Source organism: Barbus barbus (genome assembly GCF_936440315.1).
Source record: "Barbus barbus genome assembly, chromosome: 1".
Lineage (NCBI taxonomy): Eukaryota > Metazoa > Chordata > Actinopteri > Cypriniformes > Cyprinidae > Barbus > Barbus barbus.
The window spans coordinates 47,198,822-47,222,994 of record NC_136729.1 but is presented as its reverse complement, the minus strand read 5'-3'; the positions used below and the strand labels follow the sequence as shown (position 1 = coordinate 47,222,994).

At 38.0% G+C, this 24,173-nt stretch overlaps 1 protein-coding gene across 6 annotated transcripts in view; it reads left to right on the top strand.

The window, feature by feature from the left end:
• LOC306873149 (receptor-type tyrosine-protein phosphatase delta-like) overlaps nucleotides 1–23,920 on the top strand; it is a 143,735-nt gene extending 119,815 nt beyond the window's left edge. For all 6 annotated transcript variants that reach the window (XM_079422226.1, XM_079422223.1, XM_079422225.1 and 3 more), the window contains 10 exons: nucleotides 890–1,065; nucleotides 2,660–2,779; nucleotides 2,859–3,013; nucleotides 8,003–8,288; nucleotides 13,669–13,847; nucleotides 13,932–14,058; nucleotides 14,780–14,905; nucleotides 16,831–16,985; nucleotides 19,157–19,292; nucleotides 21,368–23,920. In XM_079422226.1, the coding sequence (XP_079278352.1) occupies nucleotides 890–1,065; nucleotides 2,660–2,779; nucleotides 2,859–3,013; nucleotides 8,003–8,288; nucleotides 13,669–13,847; nucleotides 13,932–14,058; nucleotides 14,780–14,905; nucleotides 16,831–16,985; nucleotides 19,157–19,292; nucleotides 21,368–21,436 (1,529 nt within the window). In that variant the 3' untranslated portion in view covers nucleotides 21,437–23,920. The remainder of the gene's footprint in view (nucleotides 1–889; nucleotides 1,066–2,659; nucleotides 2,780–2,858; nucleotides 3,014–8,002; nucleotides 8,289–13,668; nucleotides 13,848–13,931; nucleotides 14,059–14,779; nucleotides 14,906–16,830; nucleotides 16,986–19,156; nucleotides 19,293–21,367) is intronic.
• Nucleotides 23,921–24,173: the final 253 nt, after the last annotated feature.

The following is a 24,173-nucleotide window of genomic DNA, read 5'->3' as shown; positions in this document are numbered from 1 at the left end:
AACAGATGGACACGAGCAAGGAGACGTATGATTAAGACAATCAATTATTTATTTAAAAGTTTCTAAATGTTATGGTTAGATATGCAAACAAGACATTATCTAATTAGATTTGCATGACTTTTCATGAGCTAATATTTTAACTTTTCTCAACGTTGGATGAATCCAGGTTCATAATTCTTGTTTGATGTTGTTGACATATTAGAGTGAAAGGTTTCTACTGAGGGGATTTTGGATTTCTCATTTTATTACTCCATAAATATGAAAATACTGAAAATAACACTTTCTCACCATCTTTTTACAGACAAAATGTTGTGTAAATCAGTGCAAATGATATATAAACAAACCCATCAGTAAAATCATTCAGAATATAGAGAGGAATTAAACTGTTAGTGTTGGTGCATGTAAGTGCTGCTGAAGTGGAGAAAAAACTCATTTTGAGAAAATTGCCTTTATGTGTTGTAATTGAAATCTACAAACACAAATAAATGAAGTGCAACAATAAAATCAGGCGTATGAAATATGACCAAACCCTTCAGTAAAAATCTTCAGAATATAGAGAGGAATTAAATTGTAAGTTTTGGTGCATGTAAGCGCTGCTGAAGTGCAGAAATTAACTTTTAAAATTTAAATTGCAAGTAAAATCTACAGATGCCAATAGATAAAGTGCAATGAAATAAACACCTAAACATGTATTTTTGATGTTTTCTTTCCTCTATTCTGAATGAAGACATGTTAAGAAAGCAAAAAAAAAAAAGAAAATACCGATCATTAAGCTAGTAATATACTTTAGCATCCAAATAGCAACATGCTAAAAACACTCTTCTTCAAGCCAAAACTGACACGGTTGAGTAGTTTCTGGTTCTCAGTGTGTTCTTCTGTGTTTTGGCAGGTATTCCAGGCAGCGATTACATCAACGCAAACTACATCGACGGCTACCGGAAGCAGAACGCTTACATCGCCACTCAAGGCGCGCTGCCCGAGACCTTCGGCGATTTCTGGAGGATGATCTGGGAGCAGCGGAGCGCAAACATCGTCATGATGACCAAACTGGAGGAAAGATCCAGGGTACGACTCGCTCTGACATCACCACTCATCTGCGATTCGATAGGCTTACGGCGTGTTCTGATTAAACGAGATGCAATACGATTCCAGCGGCATGCAATCTGTCCACAACAAATCACATTTGCAGAATGCATAAGTACATCAATTAATGAAAAATAAACCTATTTAACATTGTTTAAAGTGCATGCTCACACACTACACACTATGAGTCCAGTTAACTCAATACCAGATTCACAGTTCTAATTACTGATTTAATTATTGTTGCAATAATTATAACGTATAAACTATAAATAAATAACAGTTATGTCTATTACTGCCACTGTCATTAATATCATAGTTATTTATTTATTGGAGAGAACTGTTTGATATGTTTTGATTAAACTAATATCTCACATAAAATAAATTTAGCTTAAAGATCAACTAGATGTAACAATTTAATGGATAATTGACAACAATAACAACAAATCTAGTAAAGAGATATTACATTTTAACTGTTAATTATGAAATAACCATAAAACTTTCTCACATTTTGTGTGCGTTCCTGGTTTTTTTAAGAAATTATTAGAAGTATTTAAGAAATATACGTCTTATAAACTTAAATGCTAAATATATAGGAAATACATTAATATATTAAATATTTTATAGCACTTTCCTATTTTATTCTGATATTTATTTAATATTCATAGGCAAAAATATTACAAAATCACACAAATTTTCAAAAGAATAGAAAATAAAATCGAGTTTCTCCTTCTGAGGGTTTTCTGGGAGTAAAGCAGCTCAGTTTTATTAAAATTAAATCAGCTCTATTTGTGGAAAGCGCTGGCTTTAACATTCTTTTTTCCTTTTTTTTTTTTTTTTTACAAATTACATCAATTATGGCAAAATGAAATGTTTCCAAAAAGGTTTAAAAGCTTTTGTCAAACTGATTATTGGTCTAATTAATATCACAATCCATGTCATCCTCAATTTGTACAGATTTCACCCACAATTTCATTCCCATCCTTTCCTCATTTGCACCATTGATGTGTGTTTCTTAGATTCCTTCTCATTTCTTCTATAAGACTCGTGTTGTTTTCAGCTGCCATTATGAGCTGCAGAATTTAAATTCATGCCTTGAATTTTCCTGCATTTATGAATTGTCCTTTGCATGAATCCATAGACTGATGCTTGCTGTAAAGACTCGACACGCACACTAACGCAGGAGCATTTTAATGATCTCCGTCTTCTAATGTTATTAGCAGAATATGATAGTTCAGATCCAGCTCTTGTTTGCATTCAGACAGATCCGCATCCAATGAGAGATGCGTGTTGTTTTTCTTGTGGGAACCCGGAGGTTTCATGTTCAGCGTCTCTTTTGTTCGTTTGCTCCTGACAGGGCGGTTGTGGTACATACGTGCTCCGCTCACAATGCAGCCCACATCTATAATGGTAATGAGGACCGGCTGTAATGTGATTGCGACAGAGCGCTGGAGATAGTAATTATAGTGTCTGTCACTCGCTGCTGTGTTGAGAAATCCGCTTGTCAGCAGGAAATGGGAAAAGTGGCACTCCTTCTCCGGCTTCATCCGAGCGTGGTGTGTGTTTGTGTGTGTTTCAGGTGAAGTGTGACCAGTACTGGCCCAACAGAGGAACGGAGACCTACGGACTCATTCAGGTCACGCTTTTGGACACGGTGGAGCTGGCCACATACTGCGTCCGGACGTTTGCACTTTACAAGGTACAGGAACGTTTCTGAAGAGTAAATGAGGGCTTTTTGGGTGTAATATTGCTAGTATTTCTTTCCCTCTTGTGTTCAGAGCGGCTCCAGCGAGAAGAGAGAGGTACGGCAGTTCCAGTTCACGGCGTGGCCGGATCATGGCGTCCCGGAGCATCCCACGCCGTTCCTGGCCTTCCTGCGCAGAGTCAAGTCCTGCAACCCGCCGGACGCTGGACCCATGGTGGTGCACTGCAGGTCTGATGCCGCTTTACTTCTATTTATATTATTAATAACATAGTGATAATGATCATGAGATTGCAACACATGATGTGCATTATGTAAATGTTTTTTTTGTTTTTTGTTTTACATATATAAATGTAAATGTTCACTACTCTCCAAAAATATGGGGTCAGTAAGATGCAAATCAATATTTTATTCATCAAGGATGCATTAAGTTGATAAAAAGTGCCAGTAAAACATTTATAATGTAACCAAATATTTATGTTTCAAATAAATGCTGTTCTTTTGAAATTTCTATTCATCTGTGAATCCTGACAAATAAAATGTATCAGTTTCCACAAACATATTGGGCAGCACAACAGTTTTCAACATTGACAATAATCAGAAATGTTTCTTGAGCAGGAAATCAGTATATTAGAACACTGTAACAAATCTAAAGTTGAGAAACGTTGGCAACCAGCTTCAGCAGACTTTTGAGTTTTCTCAACTTGATGTATTCAGTTTATACAAAAACAAGTTGAGAAAACTCAAAAATCTGCTGAAGCTGGTTGCCTTAAACTTTGAAGTTTTCTCAACTTTAGATTTTTTTTTTTTACAGTGAATTATTTCTGAAGGATCATGAGACACTGAAGACTGGAGTAATGATGCTGTTTCAGTTTAACACATTCACATAGAAAACTGTTTTAAATTGTAATAATATTTCACAATATTACAGTTTTTACTGTAGGCTATTTTTGATCAAATAAATTCAGCTTGGGCAAGCAGAAGAGACTTATTTCATAAACGTTACAAAATCGCATTGATCCCAAACTTTTGAACTGTAGTGTTTCCAAATCCAGCTTTTTGGCTGCTGTTCATCTGTGAAGTTTAATATATTCCGAGTTTCTGATTTAAGAATGAATGTTATGTCAAATATTTCAAGAAAGCAGTGTCTCTTGCTGAGCACAGGTGTGGCAATGCCGTGTGCTTTTCATTCATCGCTAGAAACCATATTAGAACTAAAATCATGTAATAAATAGAAAACTGGGGTGTAAAAAAAAAAGGATTTGTCAAACCAGTGATTGATCTCAAGTTTTAACCACACACTTCCATGAGACTCGACTGTGTGTCTCTGTACAAAAAAACATGATTTCGGTGCATGGCAGAACATGAGGCACTCTCGCGTTTATGGAAAACCCAGATATGAAACCATCTGTTAAATTCCCCTCTAAGCGAAATCGGCACAAAAACATCAGGCAGAGAGAGGCATGCAAAAACGACAAGCCACAAGCTTCCATCGGAAAACTGCCAGATAGAAAACAAGGATTAGTAAACCCTTAAAAATAACACATAGGGCAGTTAATTAGAGCTCCCAGCGGAGCGCTTGAAATTGAAAAATCCTTATTTCCCCTCTTTTCTCTGGTCGGCATGCGCGATGAATGCAGGAATTAATATCCTTCATTGGGATGCAGACTTTGAATTCCTTTCGGCTCAGATCAGATAACCGCTGGACAGTGAGACTTTAATCCGCACCAAAACACCGGCCCGTCTGACCATTAAAAAACCTCTTTCTTTCATTCCGTGGCGGGTGTCAGAAAGTTGACGCATCCTTCGGCAAGAGCAGAGAAAGTTTTAAGCCGGCAGGATCACGTGAGGCGGGAGATTATTTATTTATATATATATATATATATATGTGTGTGTGTGTGTGTGTGTGCTGTTTGTCAGGCCAAACAAAAGCTCCTCCTCCCCCTGAGCTTGTGGGTAATTAACCGCGCTGGAAACGATTCGCCTGCCGCAGAAAGAAAACTCAGATTGCATGTGCTTAATGCTTTCGCTGAAATCTGCCAGACATCATGCGATCGATGCTGATAGTGTGTGTGTGTGTGTGTGTGTGTATGTGTGTGAGGCTGTAAAGAGGGCGTTTACCGCTGTCACCTGTAACCCGTGGGTCGCCGCTGAAGCGCATGCAGTCAGCCGTTATCGTAACAAAAGAGAAAGTCCATCCAAGCGCATGATTGAATGTCACGGAGGTCACTGGACGGACAGACGGGGGGCTCCTGAGTGGCAGGGATTTCTGAAGTATGAACCTGTCAAAAACACGTCCTTGTCATATTTCACCTCGAGTCCAAACAAAGACATTGATTTTGCATAAAGCAAATGAAGCCTTGCCTAGTGGCAGTGCATATTTCAGGGCTGGTTTGTCATGAAAGTACTGTATGCATTTCTTTTTTTTTTTTGACTACAAACATTTCCACTATTATTGGGTAATAATTGTCCATTAACAACATGCCATCTTGAAACAATTAAAGAAAAAAAAAAAAAATAGAGTAAATGTTATGTACAAAAATCATACCAAACCCTACCAAATAAAACTACTTCCCCCAATAAAAATGTGACAACTTGCTCTGGCGTTTATGAAAAAAAAAATGCTCTTGTCCTGAAAACAAAATTCAAGCCTTCGGTTCAAAATAGTTTAGAGGACAGAATTTACAGAAAAAGACCACAATTTAATAAACTATAGTTTGAAATAGTTGCTGCTAGAGAAAACAAACATTTGACTAAAAAAAGCATGCTTGCCTTCAGACTTGCTACTTACCTGACTCCCCCCCCCCCCCCCCCCCCCCCACTGTTTATTCAAAGGTCCCGTGACTTTTACAGTTTTTCAATTCACTTAAAAATATTTTACTCCCAATTCTCAATTCTACCCAATTAAATGTATTAGATTTTGATATAACAAACAAACAATGAATGAATGAATGGAGATCTAAGATTTTATTCATTTCCATGACTTTTCTTGGTTTGGAAATTGCAATTTTAAAATTATATTTAAGTTGATGCAATGAACAGCACAAATAATTAGTAAAACAGTCTCTTTTAGTTAGATTATAATGATCTTGGAAGCTAAGCAAGGTTTGGCTGGGTTAGTGCTTGGAGGAGGAAACACAAAGACATGCAGCATAGGTGAATTCTCTAAACTGTGTTAATTTGAGTGGATGGATTCATGCTTGCTGCAGTGCATTCTTGTCTCGTCTATGAAAGATACATGTGGTGTTGCTTTAGAGCGGGGCTGTTCAGACCAGCTCCAACACTAATGCACCAGCTTATCAAGACTTCAGACTCGCTAGAAACTTTCGGCCTTGAAGAGGTGAAATAAAGTGGTGGAATAATTTAGCTGACTTTATGAACGTTCTTCGTGTCAGGTGCTCCACAAAAGGGGTTTTGGAAACTTGTGTTATGTGTGTTAGTCAAACTTCTGTGTGCGGTAGAGCTGGTGTTCATGGGTTCAAGTGCGTCATTGATTAAGAATTCTCTCTTCGCTCACGTCTTGGTGCAGGAAGAGCGCTAATGTGAGCCTTTGTGGAGCTTTGGTCTTAATGAAGGACTCTGATCTCAGGTGTTTCATGGAGAAGTGCCTGTGGATGATGTCAATGGCTGCGCTTCAGGAAGTTAGCAAAGCTTTGGCCTCTTCAAAGTGATGGAAAGAGGAAAGTAGGAGGCTTTTAGAGTCTGTAGATGGAGGTTAGAGAGGGTGAGAGGCTAAATGGAGGGGTTGTTTTCCTCTGATAGTGAGCACAGGTGTACGCCGATCAAGAACAGCTTCACTCCAGAATCTCTGCCATTAAATACTGTTTGACTGCGGAAAACGTTCTAGATTCACCACAATAAATTTGACATCGTTTACTGTTAGCCGTGTCCCATTGTTTTCTAAGTTTGCTTGTGTGTAAACAATGGAAATGTATCTCAACACAAACTACACAAAGCAGTAGGGATGCACCAAATGTTCAGCAACCAAAATTAAATTAAAAGACTGAATAAATTGTACCAAACAATGATGTGAAGCAATGAAATATCAACCAGCGTAGAGTGAGAGGCACACGCTCTTTATATTGCAGCAAATATGTGGGCAGTGTGGAAGCATGTAAAACTGTCCGAGAAAGACGCAAACATCATTAGAAGCACCGACAGCAAGAGACTGTTTAACACTGCATCACATGTCTCCGATGAGAAGAGGAAGGGCGGTTGATGCTGGGGACTGTATAATGATTGAAATCACAAAATGGCCTTAATTAGTATATAGGCTGCAGAATGTTATTGCATGTATTGACAGCGATGCACGAGCTCGCGATATTATCTGCTCGTTAGCCAGGGTTCAAAGTCCAAAAGAGGAAAATCTGTGCTGAAACAGTGTTACTCGTCAGATGCTCAGTAACAGTTTTATACAATTTTACTAGGCGTGTGACAGTGTGATACGTGCGAGAAACATCTTCCCAAGTTCATAATTAGAATAATTTATAGATCTGCTGTTGCCAACAAAAAGAAGCACTGAGGTCTTCCTGAGTGTTTCCACCAAAATAAATGAACTCCACCAGCATTAATACATGTTGGTATTATAATTTTACTGTTGTTCTGTGAAATAAAATAAATAAGACAGTAATAATGATATTAATAATTACAACAGCTCCATTAATGCATTTAATATAACATTCACACATAGTGTTCAATTTGGGATCTGTAATATTGTCTAATGTTTAAAATACGTCTCTTCTGCTCAGCAAGGCTGCATTTATTTGTACAGTAAAAATACATGTCTGATTCAAGAAGGGGGGCTCAAAAATGGCCAAAAATTGTATTTTACTAACCTAAATTGTTTTGTTGGTAGTGTTAAATATTTTAAAATTGACTTTTGTCCAGTATAATAACAATAAATAAGGTGCTTAGATCCAAAAATACAAAAGGTATAAAGATGAAGGAGATCCGCACTCATCTAAATATAGCCCAAAAGGCTTTTATCATTTAGGTCACAAAATTGTGCAAAAAAGTGCAAAACGTTTTTGGGTATTTACCCTTCCTCGGTGCCATGTGCTACCAAGCAAACACCTGTGCTCATTGAAACGTATTACCGTAAAACGTAACGCCTTCAGCCCAGTGTTTCATTTTATTCGGCTTCGGCCAAGAATTTCCACTTTGGAGCATCCCTGCAAAACAGATCTAACGCTGTCAAACATTTGTCCTGTTGTCTGACAGTGCCGGCGTGGGTCGGACCGGCTGCTTCATCGTCATCGATGCCATGCAGGAGCGAATTAAACACGAGAAGACGGTGGACATCTACGGTCACGTGACGCTCATGCGCGCTCAGAGGAACTACATGGTCCAGACAGAAGACCAGTACGTCTTCATTCACGACGCGCTCCAGGAGGCCGTCACCTGCGGCACCACCGAGGTTCCCGCTCGAAACCTGTACGCCTACATCCAGAAACTCACGCAGATCGAGTCCGGAGAGAACGTCACCGGGATGGAGCTGGAGTTTAAGGTAAGACCGATGTTAGCGGGAGCTGGGTTTGTTGACGTCTGTTTGTCACCGTAATTTGAAACACCCCAAAATAACAGCTAGCTGATTCATGATAAATGCCATGATGGATGCATGATAAATGCCATGAATATGTTTGCAAAAAAATATTGTATTTGAATATTTGAATATTAAAAAATGAATATTTGTATATTAGTTTATTTAAATAAGGTTTAGTGAGAAATATTTTTTTATAATCAAGTTTTTTCACCATTTCTGAACAAGCTTATAATTACACTAGTGCTGTCAAACAATTAATCGCATCCAAAATAAAAGTTTTTGTTTACATATTATATGTGTGTGTGCTGTGTATATTTATGTATATGTAAATGCAAACACATGCATGTATATATTTAAGAAAAATGTTGTTTATGTATTAAATATATTTATATATAATATACATTTATATATTTATATTCTTATATTTTATATGCATGTAAATATTTCCAAAATATATGCAGTATGTGAGTGTATCTATATATACAAAATAAATATACACCACACACACACACACATTATGTAAACAAAAACTTTTTTGTATGTGATTAATCGCGGTTAATCGTTTGACAGCACTAAATTACACAATACACAAAAATATTCTTCAAAGTTTTCTTTTGGTTGAAAACGTGTGTGAACATAAAATATACATCTAAAGAACAAAAGCTGCAGTCCGTAAGTTTTGCCTCTTTGTCGCCATCTCTGTTTGAAAACCTGGAATTGCAGTTATGCAGAATTATCTTCCGTGCGTGGGGTTGTGTTCCGGCAATCTAATATTTTGAGGTGAATGTGTGGCTGTTAGTCACCGCACCAGTGTGGATTTTCACTGTACTTCAGAATCACAGATTCTAGACTACGTCTTGGAATATATGACCCAAATCAGAATTTTCACCGGATATTGTCATCTGAATAAGTAACAAGTCTGCCACGTTTGTTCTGACCAACTGAGGAAATAAGCATACCATAACTCGAGCTACCAATGGTGATTAAATCTAAAGATCAGTTAGCTCATGTCACATCTAACCATGCAAATTGTTATTGTTATAATTTATTCTCAAATGATTAATGTTAAAAACATCAGCATTGCGTGACTGAGTATAGTGTGTATTAGCGTGTAGATTTCAATTTCTGTACATTCTAATATTTAATTGTCATACCATTCAAATTTCATATTGATAAATTCCTTTAACCCAAAAAGCAAATTATGCTCCCTTCGAACTGGTTTTCTTTAAAATGCAAATCTTGTGTAAACCCAGGCTATCTGTAATCAGAAGCACATTTAAAACTGGAATATAATTTAATTTCATTCAAATGTGTTTCATAAATCCTTTATGGATCACAATCCGCCATCAAAATAATACATTTAATTATTCTAGCTGCTGTGAGAAAAGACTATAAACAATCCTCCACCTGCTGGATCCTCACATGTGATAGCCTACTAGCCGGGACAACTTCTTTATGTTTATAGACGTGTAATGACGCAGTGCCATGCTCGAATTTCCTGTGAAAACCTACCCGTACCCGCTCAAATAAGAAAACCTTATTATAAGCTAACCGTTGTGAATCGGGCTAAAGGCGATAGTTTTGAACACTGGCTGGTTATGTACGTTCTCAAATATTGATTTCGGATCATTTTTAACCAAAAACAGTTACGGACTGCAGCGTTAAAGGAAGCATATGCCCTATGTCTCAAGATCATTTGGCTCAGATAAGCCCTGTTCTTGGATTTTTCATTGTACATCTGCACTTACCTGTAGCCATGAATGCAGTGAGGACAGCTATCTTTCCTCAGTCGACTGCTCTTTGGATTGTGCTGATATTTTGATAACTCCATTTCACTGATTTTGATCAAAAGTATTTCCATTTTGTAGGATAATTTTGATCAAATTAATTCCAAACTTCGCAAAGCAGACGACGACATTCTGTGATCAAATGCGATCCACTTGTTAACACGCTCTACAGCGCCACCCAGTGCATTTAGTTATAACTGACTTTTAGTTTGCGTGCTTAGGATTTATTACAGATTTCCTGCATGTATGACCAGCAAAGCAGCATGTAGTAAAATATGAATAGTGTTTTTATCTGTCGAATAGTTATTACAGATTGAATATTTGAATTTTTGACTATTTGTGGTCTAACAAATAGACTGAAGGAATCTGACGCTGAGTGAAGAGTCCCGAGAACCCTAACCCTACTAAAGAGCCACTTGACCAAACCTTGACTTCGTTAATATTGATACGCCTGATCTTGGAAGCTAAACAGGGTTTGGCTTGGCTAGTACTTGGATGAGGCTTAAGATGGTGTAGTGTCTTATCTAGCAGAGTTTCTCTGTCTAGTGTCTAGTACAGGAACTCTTGATCAGACTCCATCTGAACAGAAGGGGCCTGGTACTCTGCGATCATGGGTTAGGGTTAGTTTACAGACGTCCGGCCGCAGCTCTGGAATGACTGCAGCAGAACCGCCTGCTTTGCCTCAGGAAGCTGCTCGTCTCTCTTCTGTTATTCAACCCCACCACATTTTACTCGGCCTGCAGTTTGTCAAACAGAAATCTATTTACCGAGAGTAAGAAGGTGATCGAATGTCACGCCACACGACGAGCTCTGGGCGAGCGGAGCAGCCGACTCTGGCCCACCACAGACAGTGAGGGGCCTGTGGTTTCTCCTGCAGGAACCAAAAGACCCCTGTCCCGTTCTCACGCTAGCGCTAACCATTACTGCGCTCACTTGTTTCACCATAAACCACATTTGCTTCACTCTCTTGTTTTCATGACCAAGTTCAAAGACATAAAACATCTGGCCCAATGTTTTTACAAAGCGTCTGTCTATCTATCTATCCGTCTATCTATCTATCCATCTATCTGTCTATCTATCTATCTATCTATCTGTCTGTCTGTCTGTCTGTCTGTCTGTCTGTCTGTCTGTCCTACTATATATCCGTTTGTCTATCTGTCTGTCCTACTATATAACCGCTTGTCTATCTGTCTGTCTATCCTACTATATATCCGTTTGTCTATCTGTCTGTCCTACTATATAACCGCTTGTCTATCTGTCTGTCTATCCTACTATATATCCGTTTGTCTATCTTTCTGTCCTACTATATAACCGCTTGTCTATCTGTCTGTCTATCCTACTATATATCCGCTTGTCTATCTGTCTGTCTGACCTACTATATATCCGCTTGTCTATCTGTCTGTCTGTCCTACTATATATCCGCTTGTCTATCTGTCTGTCTGTCTGTCTGTCTGTCTATCCTACTATATATCCGCTTGTCTATCTGTCTGTCCTACTATATAACCGCTTGTCTATCTATCTGTCTGTCTGTCTATCTGTCTATCTGTCTGTCTATCCTACTATATATCCGCTTGTCTATCTGTCTGTCTGTCCTACTATATATCCGCTTGTCTATCTGTCTGTCTGACCTACTATATATCCGCTTGTCTATCTGTCTGTCTGTCCTACTATATATCCGCTTGTCTATCTGTCTGTCTGTCTGTCTGTCCTACTATATATCCGCTTGTCTATCTGTCTGTCCTACTATATAACCGCTTGTCTATCTGTCTGTCTGTCTGTCTGTCTATCTGTCTGTCTATCCTACTATATATCCGCTTGTCTATCTGTCTGTCTGACCTACTATATATCCGCTTGTCTATCTGTCTGTCTAGCCTACTATATATCCGCTTGTCTATCTGTCTGTCTGACCTACTATATATCCGCTTGTCTATCTGTCTGTCTGACCTACTATATATCCGCTTGTCTATCTGTCTGTCTAGCCTACTATATATCCGCTTGTCTATCTGTCTGTCTGTCCTACTATATATCCGCTTGTCTATCTGTCTGTCTGTCCTACTATATATCCGCTTGTCTATCTGTCTGTCTGTCCTACTATATATCCGCTTGTCTATCTGTCTGTCTGTCCTACTATATATCCGCTTGTCTATCTGTCTGTCTGTCCTACTATATATCCGCTTGTCTATCTGTCTGTCTGTCCTACTATATATCCGCTTGTCTATCTGTCTGTCTGTCCTACTATATATCCGCTTGTCTATCTGTCTGTCTGTCCTACTATATATCCGCTTGTCTATCTGTCTGTCTGTCCTACTATATATCCGCTTGTCTATCTGTCTGTCTGTCCTACTATATATCCGCTTGTCTATCTGTCTGTCTGACCTACTATATATCCGCTTGTCTGTCTGTCTGTCCTACTATATATCCGCTTGTCTATCTGTCTGTCTGTCCTACTATATATCCGCTTGTCTATCTGTCTGTCTATCCTACTATATATCCGCTTGTCCATCTGTCTGTCCAGGGCCCGTATTCACAAAACATTTTTCTTACCAATAGGAGTTCTCCTAAGTGGCAGTAAAAGTTTTTAGCTAATAGTTTTCTCTTAAAACCTATTCACAAAGATGCTGAGGCAAACTTTTACTAAGGAACAGAGAGAAGTCTTAAGCTAAGAATAAGGGGGCGGGGTTGACCTCATTGCTATGGATGATGTCAGCATGCTTACTAACAATGCACACAGTGATTGGCTGATAGGGGAGGGGTCTCTGTCAGAGATTGATTCCTAGAAATAATTTACAGTGCAATATTATGTTGCCATATTCAAATAAAGGTTTAAAAATTAAATTTGAATTGCCACATTCAAATAAAGATTTTAAAATGCAGGCTTTTTAAAAGATTTTAAAGTGCACTAATTAAACAAGTATATGTTCAGCTAAAACCTCTTGCATGTATGCTTCTCGTAGCGGATATGCATATAAACAGCTTTTTAATTAACAGAGTAGAATAATCATGGCTGATAGTAAGACATGCAAACGTAAAAGAAAAGCAAACTGGACGCAAGAAAAGCTGTAACTTCTTGCCCAACTGGTTAATGAAAAGGATATAATCAAAGGAAAATTTGGAGTTGGGATAACATCCAAAACCTAAAGGTGATACCTTTTTAAAAGCGCATTATAGTCAAATGTTTCTAAAATGTTTATATTCTGAGCAGATTGCCGGCAACAGCTATTTTAGGACAGTTGTGAGTTGGTCTTAGTGACTTAGGAGTCCTCTTCAGTACTCCTAACATTTCACAGATTTAGGAGCTAGTTTTAATGCTAAAACGCTTTGTGAAATACTCTTAGAGCAAAAAATTTAGGACAGACACACCCACTATTTTTAAGATTGTCTCTTAAATCGGCGAGTTAGGAGCTACTTTTAACCTTAAGATGTTTTGTGAATACGTCCCCGGATATTCACACGTCCTTCAAACTTTACTACTACTTCTGTTTTCAAGTCAATATCAGCGTGTGTCTAGACAAACTTTTGCTATTTTTTTAATGCTGTTTCCGATTTGTTTCTTGCAGCGGTTAGCGAACACAAAAGCCCACACGTCACGGTTCATCAGTGCCAATCTGCCCTGCAACAAATTCAAAAACAGACTGGTTAACATCATGCCCTACGAGTCCACACGCGTCTGTCTGCAGCCAATCAGAGGAGTCGAGGGCTCCGACTACATCAACGCCAGCTTCATCGACGGATACAGGTGAGCCGAGGAGCCCGGATCTGTCCGGCTGTGTGTGTGTGGGAGTGTGAAGGTGAACACGTATCCTCTCTCGCTGTGTGTCAGGCAACAGAAGGCCTACATCGCCACGCAGGGTCCTTTAGCCGAAACCACAGAAGACTTCTGGAGGATGCTGTGGGAACACAACTCCACCATCGTCGTGATGCTGACCAAACTCAGAGAGATGGGCAGAGTGAGTGCTTGACTGCAGCTTATTTATTCATCCATTTATTGCTGAAGAAAGTACAATGAGAAAAAAATGGTCTAAGAAAAAATTCACTCACATTGCATTTGAATTAGATGAGACATTTGTAGTAGATGTCTATATTTATATTCATATAATTTATATTATATTATATATTTAATATATAAATGTAACATATTTTTCTATGCATGTGTGTGTATATATATACACACACACACACATAAATATACACCGTACACACACACATTGTATAAACAAACACTTTTATTTTGGATGCGATTAATCGTTTGACAGCACTATATATATTTATATATCAGCAACTTCTACAGTCCAAATTCAAAATGGACACTTTTCCATGGTTGTTTGTTTAATTCAGTGTCTCCAGGATCTTCAAAAGAATTTTGATTCGTCCAATCATTTTGCACATTTATGCTAATACTATTTTTGCCGTGAATAAATGTGATATCCAAATTTTGCCTAACTTGAAAGAAATTTCCACAAATTGTATGATCTCTTGTGCCACCGTTGTGAAAACAGTGTGATTCAACAGAGTGATTGTCTTTCAAATAGATCTGGTGCACATTTATTCATTTTTCCCTTTGCTTAAACCCCAGTGTTAACTGCCAGAGCTGGTATTTGTGCTGATGCTTTCTGCACGCTGGTTGTATTTTGGCCGTCGCATGACTGATGTATTGTGTCTGTCCATCAGGAAAAGTGCCATCAGTACTGGCCAGCAGAGCGTTCAGCCAGATATCAGTATTTCGTGGTGGATCCGATGGCTGAATACAACATGCCGCAGTACATCCTGCGAGAGTTTAAAGTGACGGACGCACGGGTGAGACACCAGACCCCTGGCCCATCCTCTGCTCTGTGTTTTATGTATTATAGTGCATATGCAGACCGAGTAGAGCTGGCAGGCCTCTAATTCCATCACAGCATTTATTCTGATAAACACTCTCACATTCCTACCATTTTATCTCTCTCTCTCTCTCTCTCTCTCTCACGTCACTTATCTGGGATATACAAAATCACTAAAGAAATGCGAACACTCCGAGCTTCTCGTCAGGAGCTTTTCAGCCGCCCACATCAGAGGAATTAGTGTCTGGAGTCGCTCATTCACGCTCTCAGGTGAAACGACACGCTTCTGAGCTGTGGGCGGCTGGAGCTCAAAACAGAAAAACACCCAAAACTGCCGTGCTCATACCATGCTTTAAAACTTAGCATTTCAATACCAAATATCACCATATATATGTGATGCTTTCCCTGGCCTTCTGCTCTAACCATATGCTAAATATTTTAAAACTGTTTTTGAAAGAAGTCTCTTCTGCTCACCAAGGCTACCTTTACTTGATCAAAAATACAGTAAAAAGTGTCAATATTATTCTAATTTATACTACGGGGCCGTTGAATGCTTGAATCTGATTGGCTGACGAACGTTCTGAGGTGTGCAATTATTTTCAGGGAAACGCACGGCGAACGTAGTTCCAGGCAGCTTTCTTGACCGCATTACAGTTCCATATCACTTCGCATCGTTGTCAGCGCTGCCCTGACGATTTTATCAGTTAGCCTAGTGTAGCAACTTAAAGGCTACACATGACATTTCTCACTAGCGAGGTAATAACAGCGCTGCATCTTAAAGCAGACTTACAGTTTAGAGACGGTGCTTCAGAACACTGTTGAGGGACACACAGAGGTAGCCTAATTCATACAAGCTCTCTCTCTCTCTCTCTCTCTCTCTGTTTCTCTTTCTCTGTGTCTCTGTCTCTCTCGCTCTCTTTCTAATAACTTCATTATTAACTGCATTAGTCTGCTATCAACGGCTCAAGCCTCCATTGCCAGCTTTAAAATGACGTTTTGGAACTAGCAAAAGAGTCGTTGGATGAGATGCGGAAGAAATAATCCTACTCACAATAGCGATTTAAGTAGAAAAACCGGACGAATCCCTTGAAATATATAATCTGATCGATGTCTTGAGGTGTGGCAACCGTAGTATAAGCGGAATAATTGACTCCGGACCGTTGAATTATTAGAAAAATAATGCACACCCGAGGTGTAACGGCCACTCCGCTTCGCGTCGTGGCCGTTACACCTCGGGTGTGCATTATTTTTCTAATAATTCAACGGTCCGTCGTCAATTATTCCTTACGTAAAACAGCAGTTTTCTGTGAATATATGTTAAACTGTAATTTATTTCTGTGATCTGCAGCTGTATTTTCAGCATCATTACTCCAGTCTTCAGTGTCACATGATCTTCAGAAATCATAATAATATACTGATTTACTGCTCAAGAAACATTTCTGATTATTATCAATGTTGAAAACAGTCGTCCTGCACATTATTTTTGTGGAAACTGTGATGCATTTAATTTTTCAGGATTCACAGATGAATAGAAAATTCAAAAGAACAGCATTTATTTGAACTAACATTATAGATGCAGTCACTGTCTCTTTTCATCAATTTAATGCATCCTTGATGAATAAAAGCATTAATTTCTTTGAAATAAATGAAATTTTTCTGACCCCAAACTTTAAAGTTATATCAGTAATATATCTCTCTGGCACTGAGGCATTAGTTCAGCATCAACATGACGTTTCTTATCGTTGTTTCTTGCGCTTCTCAGACTCGTGTAAGATGCGTCATGTACTCGTCATCGGTTTGACAAGCGCGGCGTCTGTAAATGTGAATGTAATGGCTTGTTGTAACGTGTCAGAGAACCGTCGCAGCTCTTTTCTTCTCATCCGTCTCTCTCTCTGCTTTCAGGACGGACAGTCACGGACCGTCAGGCAGTTCCAGTTCACAGACTGGCCAGAACAAGGCGTGCCAAAATCAGGGGAAGGCTTCATCGACTTCATCGGCCAAGTGCATAAAACAAAAGAGCAGTTTGGTCAGGATGGACCCATATCGGTCCACTGTAGGTAAGAAAGACACGAGTCTTGGTGAGAAAAACAGAACCAAGCAGATGCCACTGTTCATGGGTAAAAAGTATTTTGCTCTGGGAACTAAATCTTATCCAATAGCAAATACTTCAACACATCAAATGTCTTTATCCCTCCCAGGAAGTTCAGAAGTCTCTGGGTCAGACAGTTGCAAGCATATAAGCATAAATAAATTGAATTGTATTGTATTGTATTGTATTGTGCATACACACACCTGGCACATGACATCTCTTCTTTTTTAGACTAATGTTTTTTGTGCATTGTCCCTGATCAAATAAATAAAATAAAATAAAAAATAAAAAAAACACACTCGGTTACCACCTGATTTTCCACAATTACAAAAATGACATTTCTTGAAATTGTTACACCAACAGGCTGATATATTATTTGATCATGTGTTCTGACAGGAAAACAAATACATGATTTAATTCCCTTTTCTTCAATGTCTACACACAATAGCGTTGACTGTATTTATTAAGCTCAACCACTCCACACTTAAGATAGCATTAATGATCAAACACTTATTGGTAACACTGTAATATCAGTTTATTGCTAACTTCTCTTGTTTGTTAACACAAGTTAATGAATTAGCTGGCGCTAACAATGAGCAATATATTCCTACAGCAGTTATTCATTTTGGTTAATATTAGTTAATAAAAATACAGTTGTTCATTCTTCGTTAATGTTAGTGCATGTCATAGAAGTGTTGTTCATTGTGTGTTGATGTTAACTAATGTCAACTGAAGAAACATTGCTCAGTGCTACCCAGATACTTTTGTTCTTTTTTTTTTCTTGGCCTCTACTGAGTGACGGCTTACATCTTCAACCCTGTTACCCATTCTTATTGCTATAAAATAACTAAATATTGTGTTTTTAAACCATAATTTGACACATTTGTTTAAAATAAATGCAAATTTAAACAGCTCATATAATATTTAATACTTCCTGAACTCCATAGTCAACATTTTCTGAGGGTTGAGCAGCTCCTTTCACTAACTATTATTTGAGAAAGTTAACAAATAGCGTTTTTAGGGCCTGTTTTTACCCTATTGATTGGAGAATGCCACACTTAAGCATTGAAGCTCAATCCAGCAGATCTATGATTTAATGCCAACCATGACATTGACACACGGTCACAAACCTCTAATGAGCACAGGTCAAGGGATCAAAGGTGATTTACTAAGTTTAAGGCAAGACACCACAGATGAACAGGGTAAGAAATGTATCTAATGGATATAACCATACTTTTTCAGTTGATTAATCACAGTACAACTCTTTTTGTTAAAGGTTTTCTATAATGTAATGTTTAAATATAAACAATGCATTATCTAGTTACTTGTGAACAAATTTGCATACATATCCACTGTATAGATTTTGAAATCATGGTTCAAAATTCTTGTTTGATTTTGTTGATATATTAGACTTAAAGGTTTTTTATTGAGGGGATTTTGAACTTCTCTTTTTTATTACTCCATAAATCTGAAAATACTAACAACAGCCAGAAAATATACATGAAGCCGTGTTTTTAGGAACAACATCTTGTATAAATAAATGTGAATGATATATGAACAAACCCTCAGTAAAAACCTTCAGAATATAGAGAGGGATTAAACTGTAAATGTTGGTGTATGTAAGTACTGCAGAATAGGAGAAACAAACTCGTAGTCTTTAAATGTATGTATTTTCACCATGTTTTTAGGAATAAATTATTGTATAAATCAGTGTGAGTGATATATGAACAAACCCCTCAGTAAAATCCTTCAGAATATAGAGAGGAATTAATCTGTAAATGTTGGTGCATGCAAGTGCTGCTGAAGTGGAGAAAAAAACTCTTTAAAGACATGGACTGGAACTTAAATCTAAAGACACAAACAAATAAAGTGCAATAAAACAAACACTTACATGTGTATTTTCAATGTTTTCCTTCCCCTAATACTGCTACCCTGGAAGAAAATAACCCAGCATCTTAAAATTGAACAGTACATGAAAAACAGGGGTTTTGCTTGCAGTGTCCGGCCTCAAATTAAATTAGCAAAATATTACAAATAGGCCACTTCACATCCTAGTTAGATTCAGTCAATTTTGTTCACATGTTGTGGTTTGGAATATCAAAGATCCAGCTGATGGTTTGTGTTGTGATTGATTTGCAGTGCTGGCGTGGGCAGGACGGGCGTCTTCATCACGCTCAGCATCGTTCTGGAGCGCATGCGCTATGAAGGAGTGGTGGACATCTTCCAGACGGTCAAGATGTTAAGAACACAGCGGCCAGCGATGGTCCAGACCGAAGTACGTAACCATTTCACACTTCGTCACTTCAGTCAGGATGTAAACACAGATTAAAACAGCACATTACAGCTAATGACGTCCAGGTCAGGTTAGTGATCAGGCTTTCAGGCGTCCTCTATGATTTTAGTCTGAAGTTTCCCAATGAAGAGTTTGCGACGGAACGAACGGATGCATGGCTTTGTTCGGCCCGCAAACGCTTGTTCTCATTTATAATGACAAACCCTTCAGGTTAGCCATGCAAATTGGTTCAGATAAGCAATTTCACAGCTAAGCCTTTCCCAGCGTCAATGGGGGAAATTATTTTCTGCGATCAATGCGGACAGCGAGGTGATGAGGCTCAAATCTCACGCTCGGCGCAACACAATCCCTGCTTTTCACCTCGCAGACATGCAACACAAAAGCGCAGCATTAGAGCCGCGTGACCCTTCACGTCACAGGCCACCGAGTTGATGTGTTGCTATGGAGATGAGAGGAGCCTCGCATCTGTGAATTCACAGAGAAATCCATAACGCCGTTCAGAAGATGTCACGTTACATCACGCAAGTGCTTTACCGAAAGATTGTGTTTCAAACATCATAGTTTCTCTTTGCCTAAATCCAGCTTCTTTTTGAAAACTAAACTCTTATCATGAATTTATCATGTCATTTCTGAACTGTTGTTCCTGCTCTTATCATGAGCGATTCATCAATGCATGTTATTCCATATTGTCTTCAAGATTTTGCATTGAAATGCTTTTCTTTCTTTTTTTTTTTTTTACCACATGTCTAATACACTTCCCAATGGAAGTCGAGTGAATTTTGTCTTTATTCTCTATTCTTTTAGACTGTGGTTAAGAATGCAAGATTTAAACATGCTGCATTGGTATCCTCTGCTTATGCATCAGCTCTGTTACCATTATATGCATGCCATATTAAATTACATACTATGAAAAAAAAAACTCGGAACACAATCATTATTAAAACAATTCTTCAAAGCACATATTTTTCTCCTTGTGAAAAGAAGCACTCTTTACCACATTTTTAAAATTTTATAATTGATAAGTTATTTATAATAAAATACTTTGTGTAAATTGTGTGTAATGTTTTCTGAAACATACTTGCATGTTCATTCTAATTAAATGTAAATGTATTGGTTTTAATTTATATTAAATGCATTTAATCGAACTGTAGAGTATTTTGATCCACTTAAATAGGACTCAAGTATAAATATATAATTTCATAATTAATGTTTTCTCTTTAAAATATTGTTAAAGTACTGCTGAATGTGAATGTGATGACTGAAACTAAAATATACTTTAATGTAATTTCTATTGAAACTTTTGTGTCGTATTTAAACATATTTCTAATTACAGTTTGTAATGATCAAGTTGTAATTTAGAGCATTTACAATATATTACATTAAATGTAATATTGAATAACACACTAGTTAAAATGATAATCAAGTTATTTGCATGTGCTTTAGTATGTTAGTCAGTGTACTCTTTTTAAACATGGCAATAGATGATTGAAACACAGTGTTTTAGAATGTACTTTATTGTAAAACGTTCAATTTGAAATTATTACAAAGGTCAGATTTTAAAAGTGTTCATAAGCATGTATAAAAACAGTAATGAAAGTGTCTCTCTGTAAGTCACTTAAGTGGCCTTGCATTCATATTATATTATCTGCAAGTATGTTTTTAAATATACTTTTAAAATTTGGAGTGCGCTTTTTCACAAGGGTTTCTTAAAGTCATATGCTTGACAGTAAGGGAAGATCTTCAAATGTCAACACTGTTACCATGATTTTGTATAGTAAATGGTTCATAATTAAAAAGGTTACATGTAGAAAGGTTATATCAGCATTGAATTGTATTTCTAAAGAAACCATGTAGTTACAAAACTGTCCTGGCTGTTATCGTCAACCCTGTTACCTTTCTGAATTCTGTCCAACATACATTAAATCTCAGTTAAAACATCTAGATGACTAGTTACGCAGGTTTAAGTTAAATGAACACACACATCTGATCTGACTGAATGTTTGGCATGGATCTGACCCGTCTGTCTGTCTCTCTCTCTCTGTCCGTCTGTCTCTCAGGATCAGTACCAGTTTTGTTACAGAGCTGGGTTGGAGTATCTTGGGAGCTTCGACCACTATGCAACATAAGATCTTCGTCACACTGTCAGGGAGACGGATCGGCCATCGGACATCCAGCGGTCATTTAATTCTTCTGAGCCATAAATACCTGCTTGTGAAAAGAACTTAAACTCTTCCATTACATGTTGGATGTGCAACGTAAACCTAGAAATACTTACAAACGACAATAAAAAGACAAATATCCAGGTGGACCAAGAAAAATCACCCCGATCTGATTTCAAAAAGTAAATCATGAATAAATAAATAGTAATAATAATAATGATAATAATTTCAGACAGGTGAATCTAGACTGCTGAAGTGCGGAATAATCGCTGCTTCGAGGATTCATGAATCATAAAGGAGTCAACGAACACAGACGCTGTGAGACGGGGAGCTCGAGACACGGTGTAAAGAGAATTTGTTGTGTTCCACAATCAACACGAGGAGATACGTCACTGATGAAGAGAGGAGACTTCATCACGACCACCATCATCATCATCGCAATCATCGAAAAAAACTAAACGAACAGAGCTGAAGTAATAACTACAACATGCCGATCGTTCGATTAGACGTCTGGAGAAACCACACAAATAATGCATACCAGCTTTTGTTTCACGTTCCGTGGTGTTTTCCTCTCTTTTATGACAGAAATCAGCGTCCACTGACCGTATTTCTCATGTTTTTTTCTGATGTCTGCACCCATGTGCCCTCCTTCATTCATCGTTTTGCTGGTGGTTTGTGGCGTTTTGTTTCAAACACACGCTGAATCATGGGGTGGGCAGAGTATAAAGGTTAGAAGATGTCTCAGTTCTTCCATGAGCAGAGAGAGAGAGAGATATTAATAAAGTCTTTATTTATATAACCTCGAAGTGTATATTCACAAAATATAGATGGTATAATATATGAAAATGATGGTGGGTTTTCCGCTGGAATGCACATCAGCAGGACGGACGGACGGACACGCGTCTTTTCTTGTGCAATAACTAGATGTTTTACGGCCAGAGGGTTCAGTTCACATCGGTTTAACGAGGGCGGGGCGATCGTCGTCATGTTCACGAGCTCATGGGTCAAAGGTCATCGTCGTGCATCCGTTAGGCCACAGGTACAAAGATGTCCACGTGGTCATTCTTTTGCATTTAGAGTGCCTTATATTTATGCCTGTTCTTTTCTACGATATTCATTTAACGACGTGTATAGTTTAAGTAGTTCATGTACGAGTATTTATCGATTGATTTCCCACGCGTACGGATTTATAGTCTATGAAATTATATATGCAAATACGTAATTCCATCAATACTGTTTAATTTTCTGTGGCCTTAATTTGGCTCAGAGAAAATAAAAATGACAAGGGTACGATAAAGAAAGAAAGCGCACGATAACCGTCAGGCCCGATACTGTTAAGTCATTTCTGTTGTTATTTTATATTAGCTCCCCAAAGGCACCAAGATGAATTAATTACGTCTTAAGACCAAGCTTTGGCGTCAAATTCCCCGTCATTTTCAGTCGTCGTGGCGGAAAATGAAATCAAATAAACGCAAAAATAAATGAAAGACCCTGAAAAACCGGCAAAGCTCTTGCCGATAAGCTACTAAGTATTTTAACGTGCGAATTTCACGACTAGAATATTACGATTCGACACTTGAACCTCACTGGCTTTGTGGATGTGCATTCCAGATGCTTATTTTCCCTTCCTTGTTTCGAATAGAGAAAGCGTTTTATTGTTTTGACTCTTTCTGTTTCTGTTGATTTCGGATGTTTACATCATCATACGTCGAGCAACAGGCAGCCGTGGCGAAACTGTCAGCGCCACCTAGTGTTCAGCGCTTCAATGTGCTCCATGTCAGCTTTTCTTTCCCTCTTCTGGATCTTATTTGATATGCATGAGTTCAACTGCAGTGGGGGCGAGTAGGAAGAATTGCACTTTGTATCTCTTTATCTCTATGCACTGCCCTACTGATTCCGCACCCATTACGGATTTTACTTGAACCCGACTGTACGAATCTCCTTCAGACTTCACTTGGTGTTTATGTAAATAACACAGAAAAGAGACTACCCAAGTAATAAGAGAGAGAGAGAGAGAGAAAAAAATGATTAAGAGAAAGGAAAATCAAATTGGTTGCGAAAAAAGAGCATCTTTAGCAAGTGATTTCAAAGTGTCACTTCTTCCCCCGTTGAAAGACTGAAGCGTCACGAGCGCAAACGTACACGTGGTGTTTCTAAGCTCCCTGTTACTCTCACATCTGGATGCATAGACTGAAATTAATTCAATTCAATTGTAAAGAAAAATGGCTTGTTAAAAAAAGAATCATGAAATTACCTCTGATTAGTTGTAAATGTATACTGTTTTTTATTTTATTTTTTCTTTCTGAATGAATGGAGTGCTTTTTATTTTCATACTTAGATGACATTGGTGAAAAGACACATCTGTACGAGAAGCCGTCCTTCTGTACTTTGCTGACACAAGTTCCATTTGTTATAAATGAATTCTATTAAAAAATGTAAGTGTTATGCAAACGTGTTTCCTTCCTTCCCTCCTGTGAGCCGACGACCATCAACTGGAATGAATCCAGAAATACTTAAACTCTGTTATGGGAAAACATCGCAGTGGTTTTTATTGTTTTTATTTTTAATTAATTGATTGATAAGAAAAATATTGCCTGTAAGTAATGTGGTGTGGTTATGTTTGTAGTTAAGCGATTATTTGACATTTTTGCACTGACCTTCAATCCTTTTACATTTTGAATGTAACAGAGTTGACTCAAAGCAT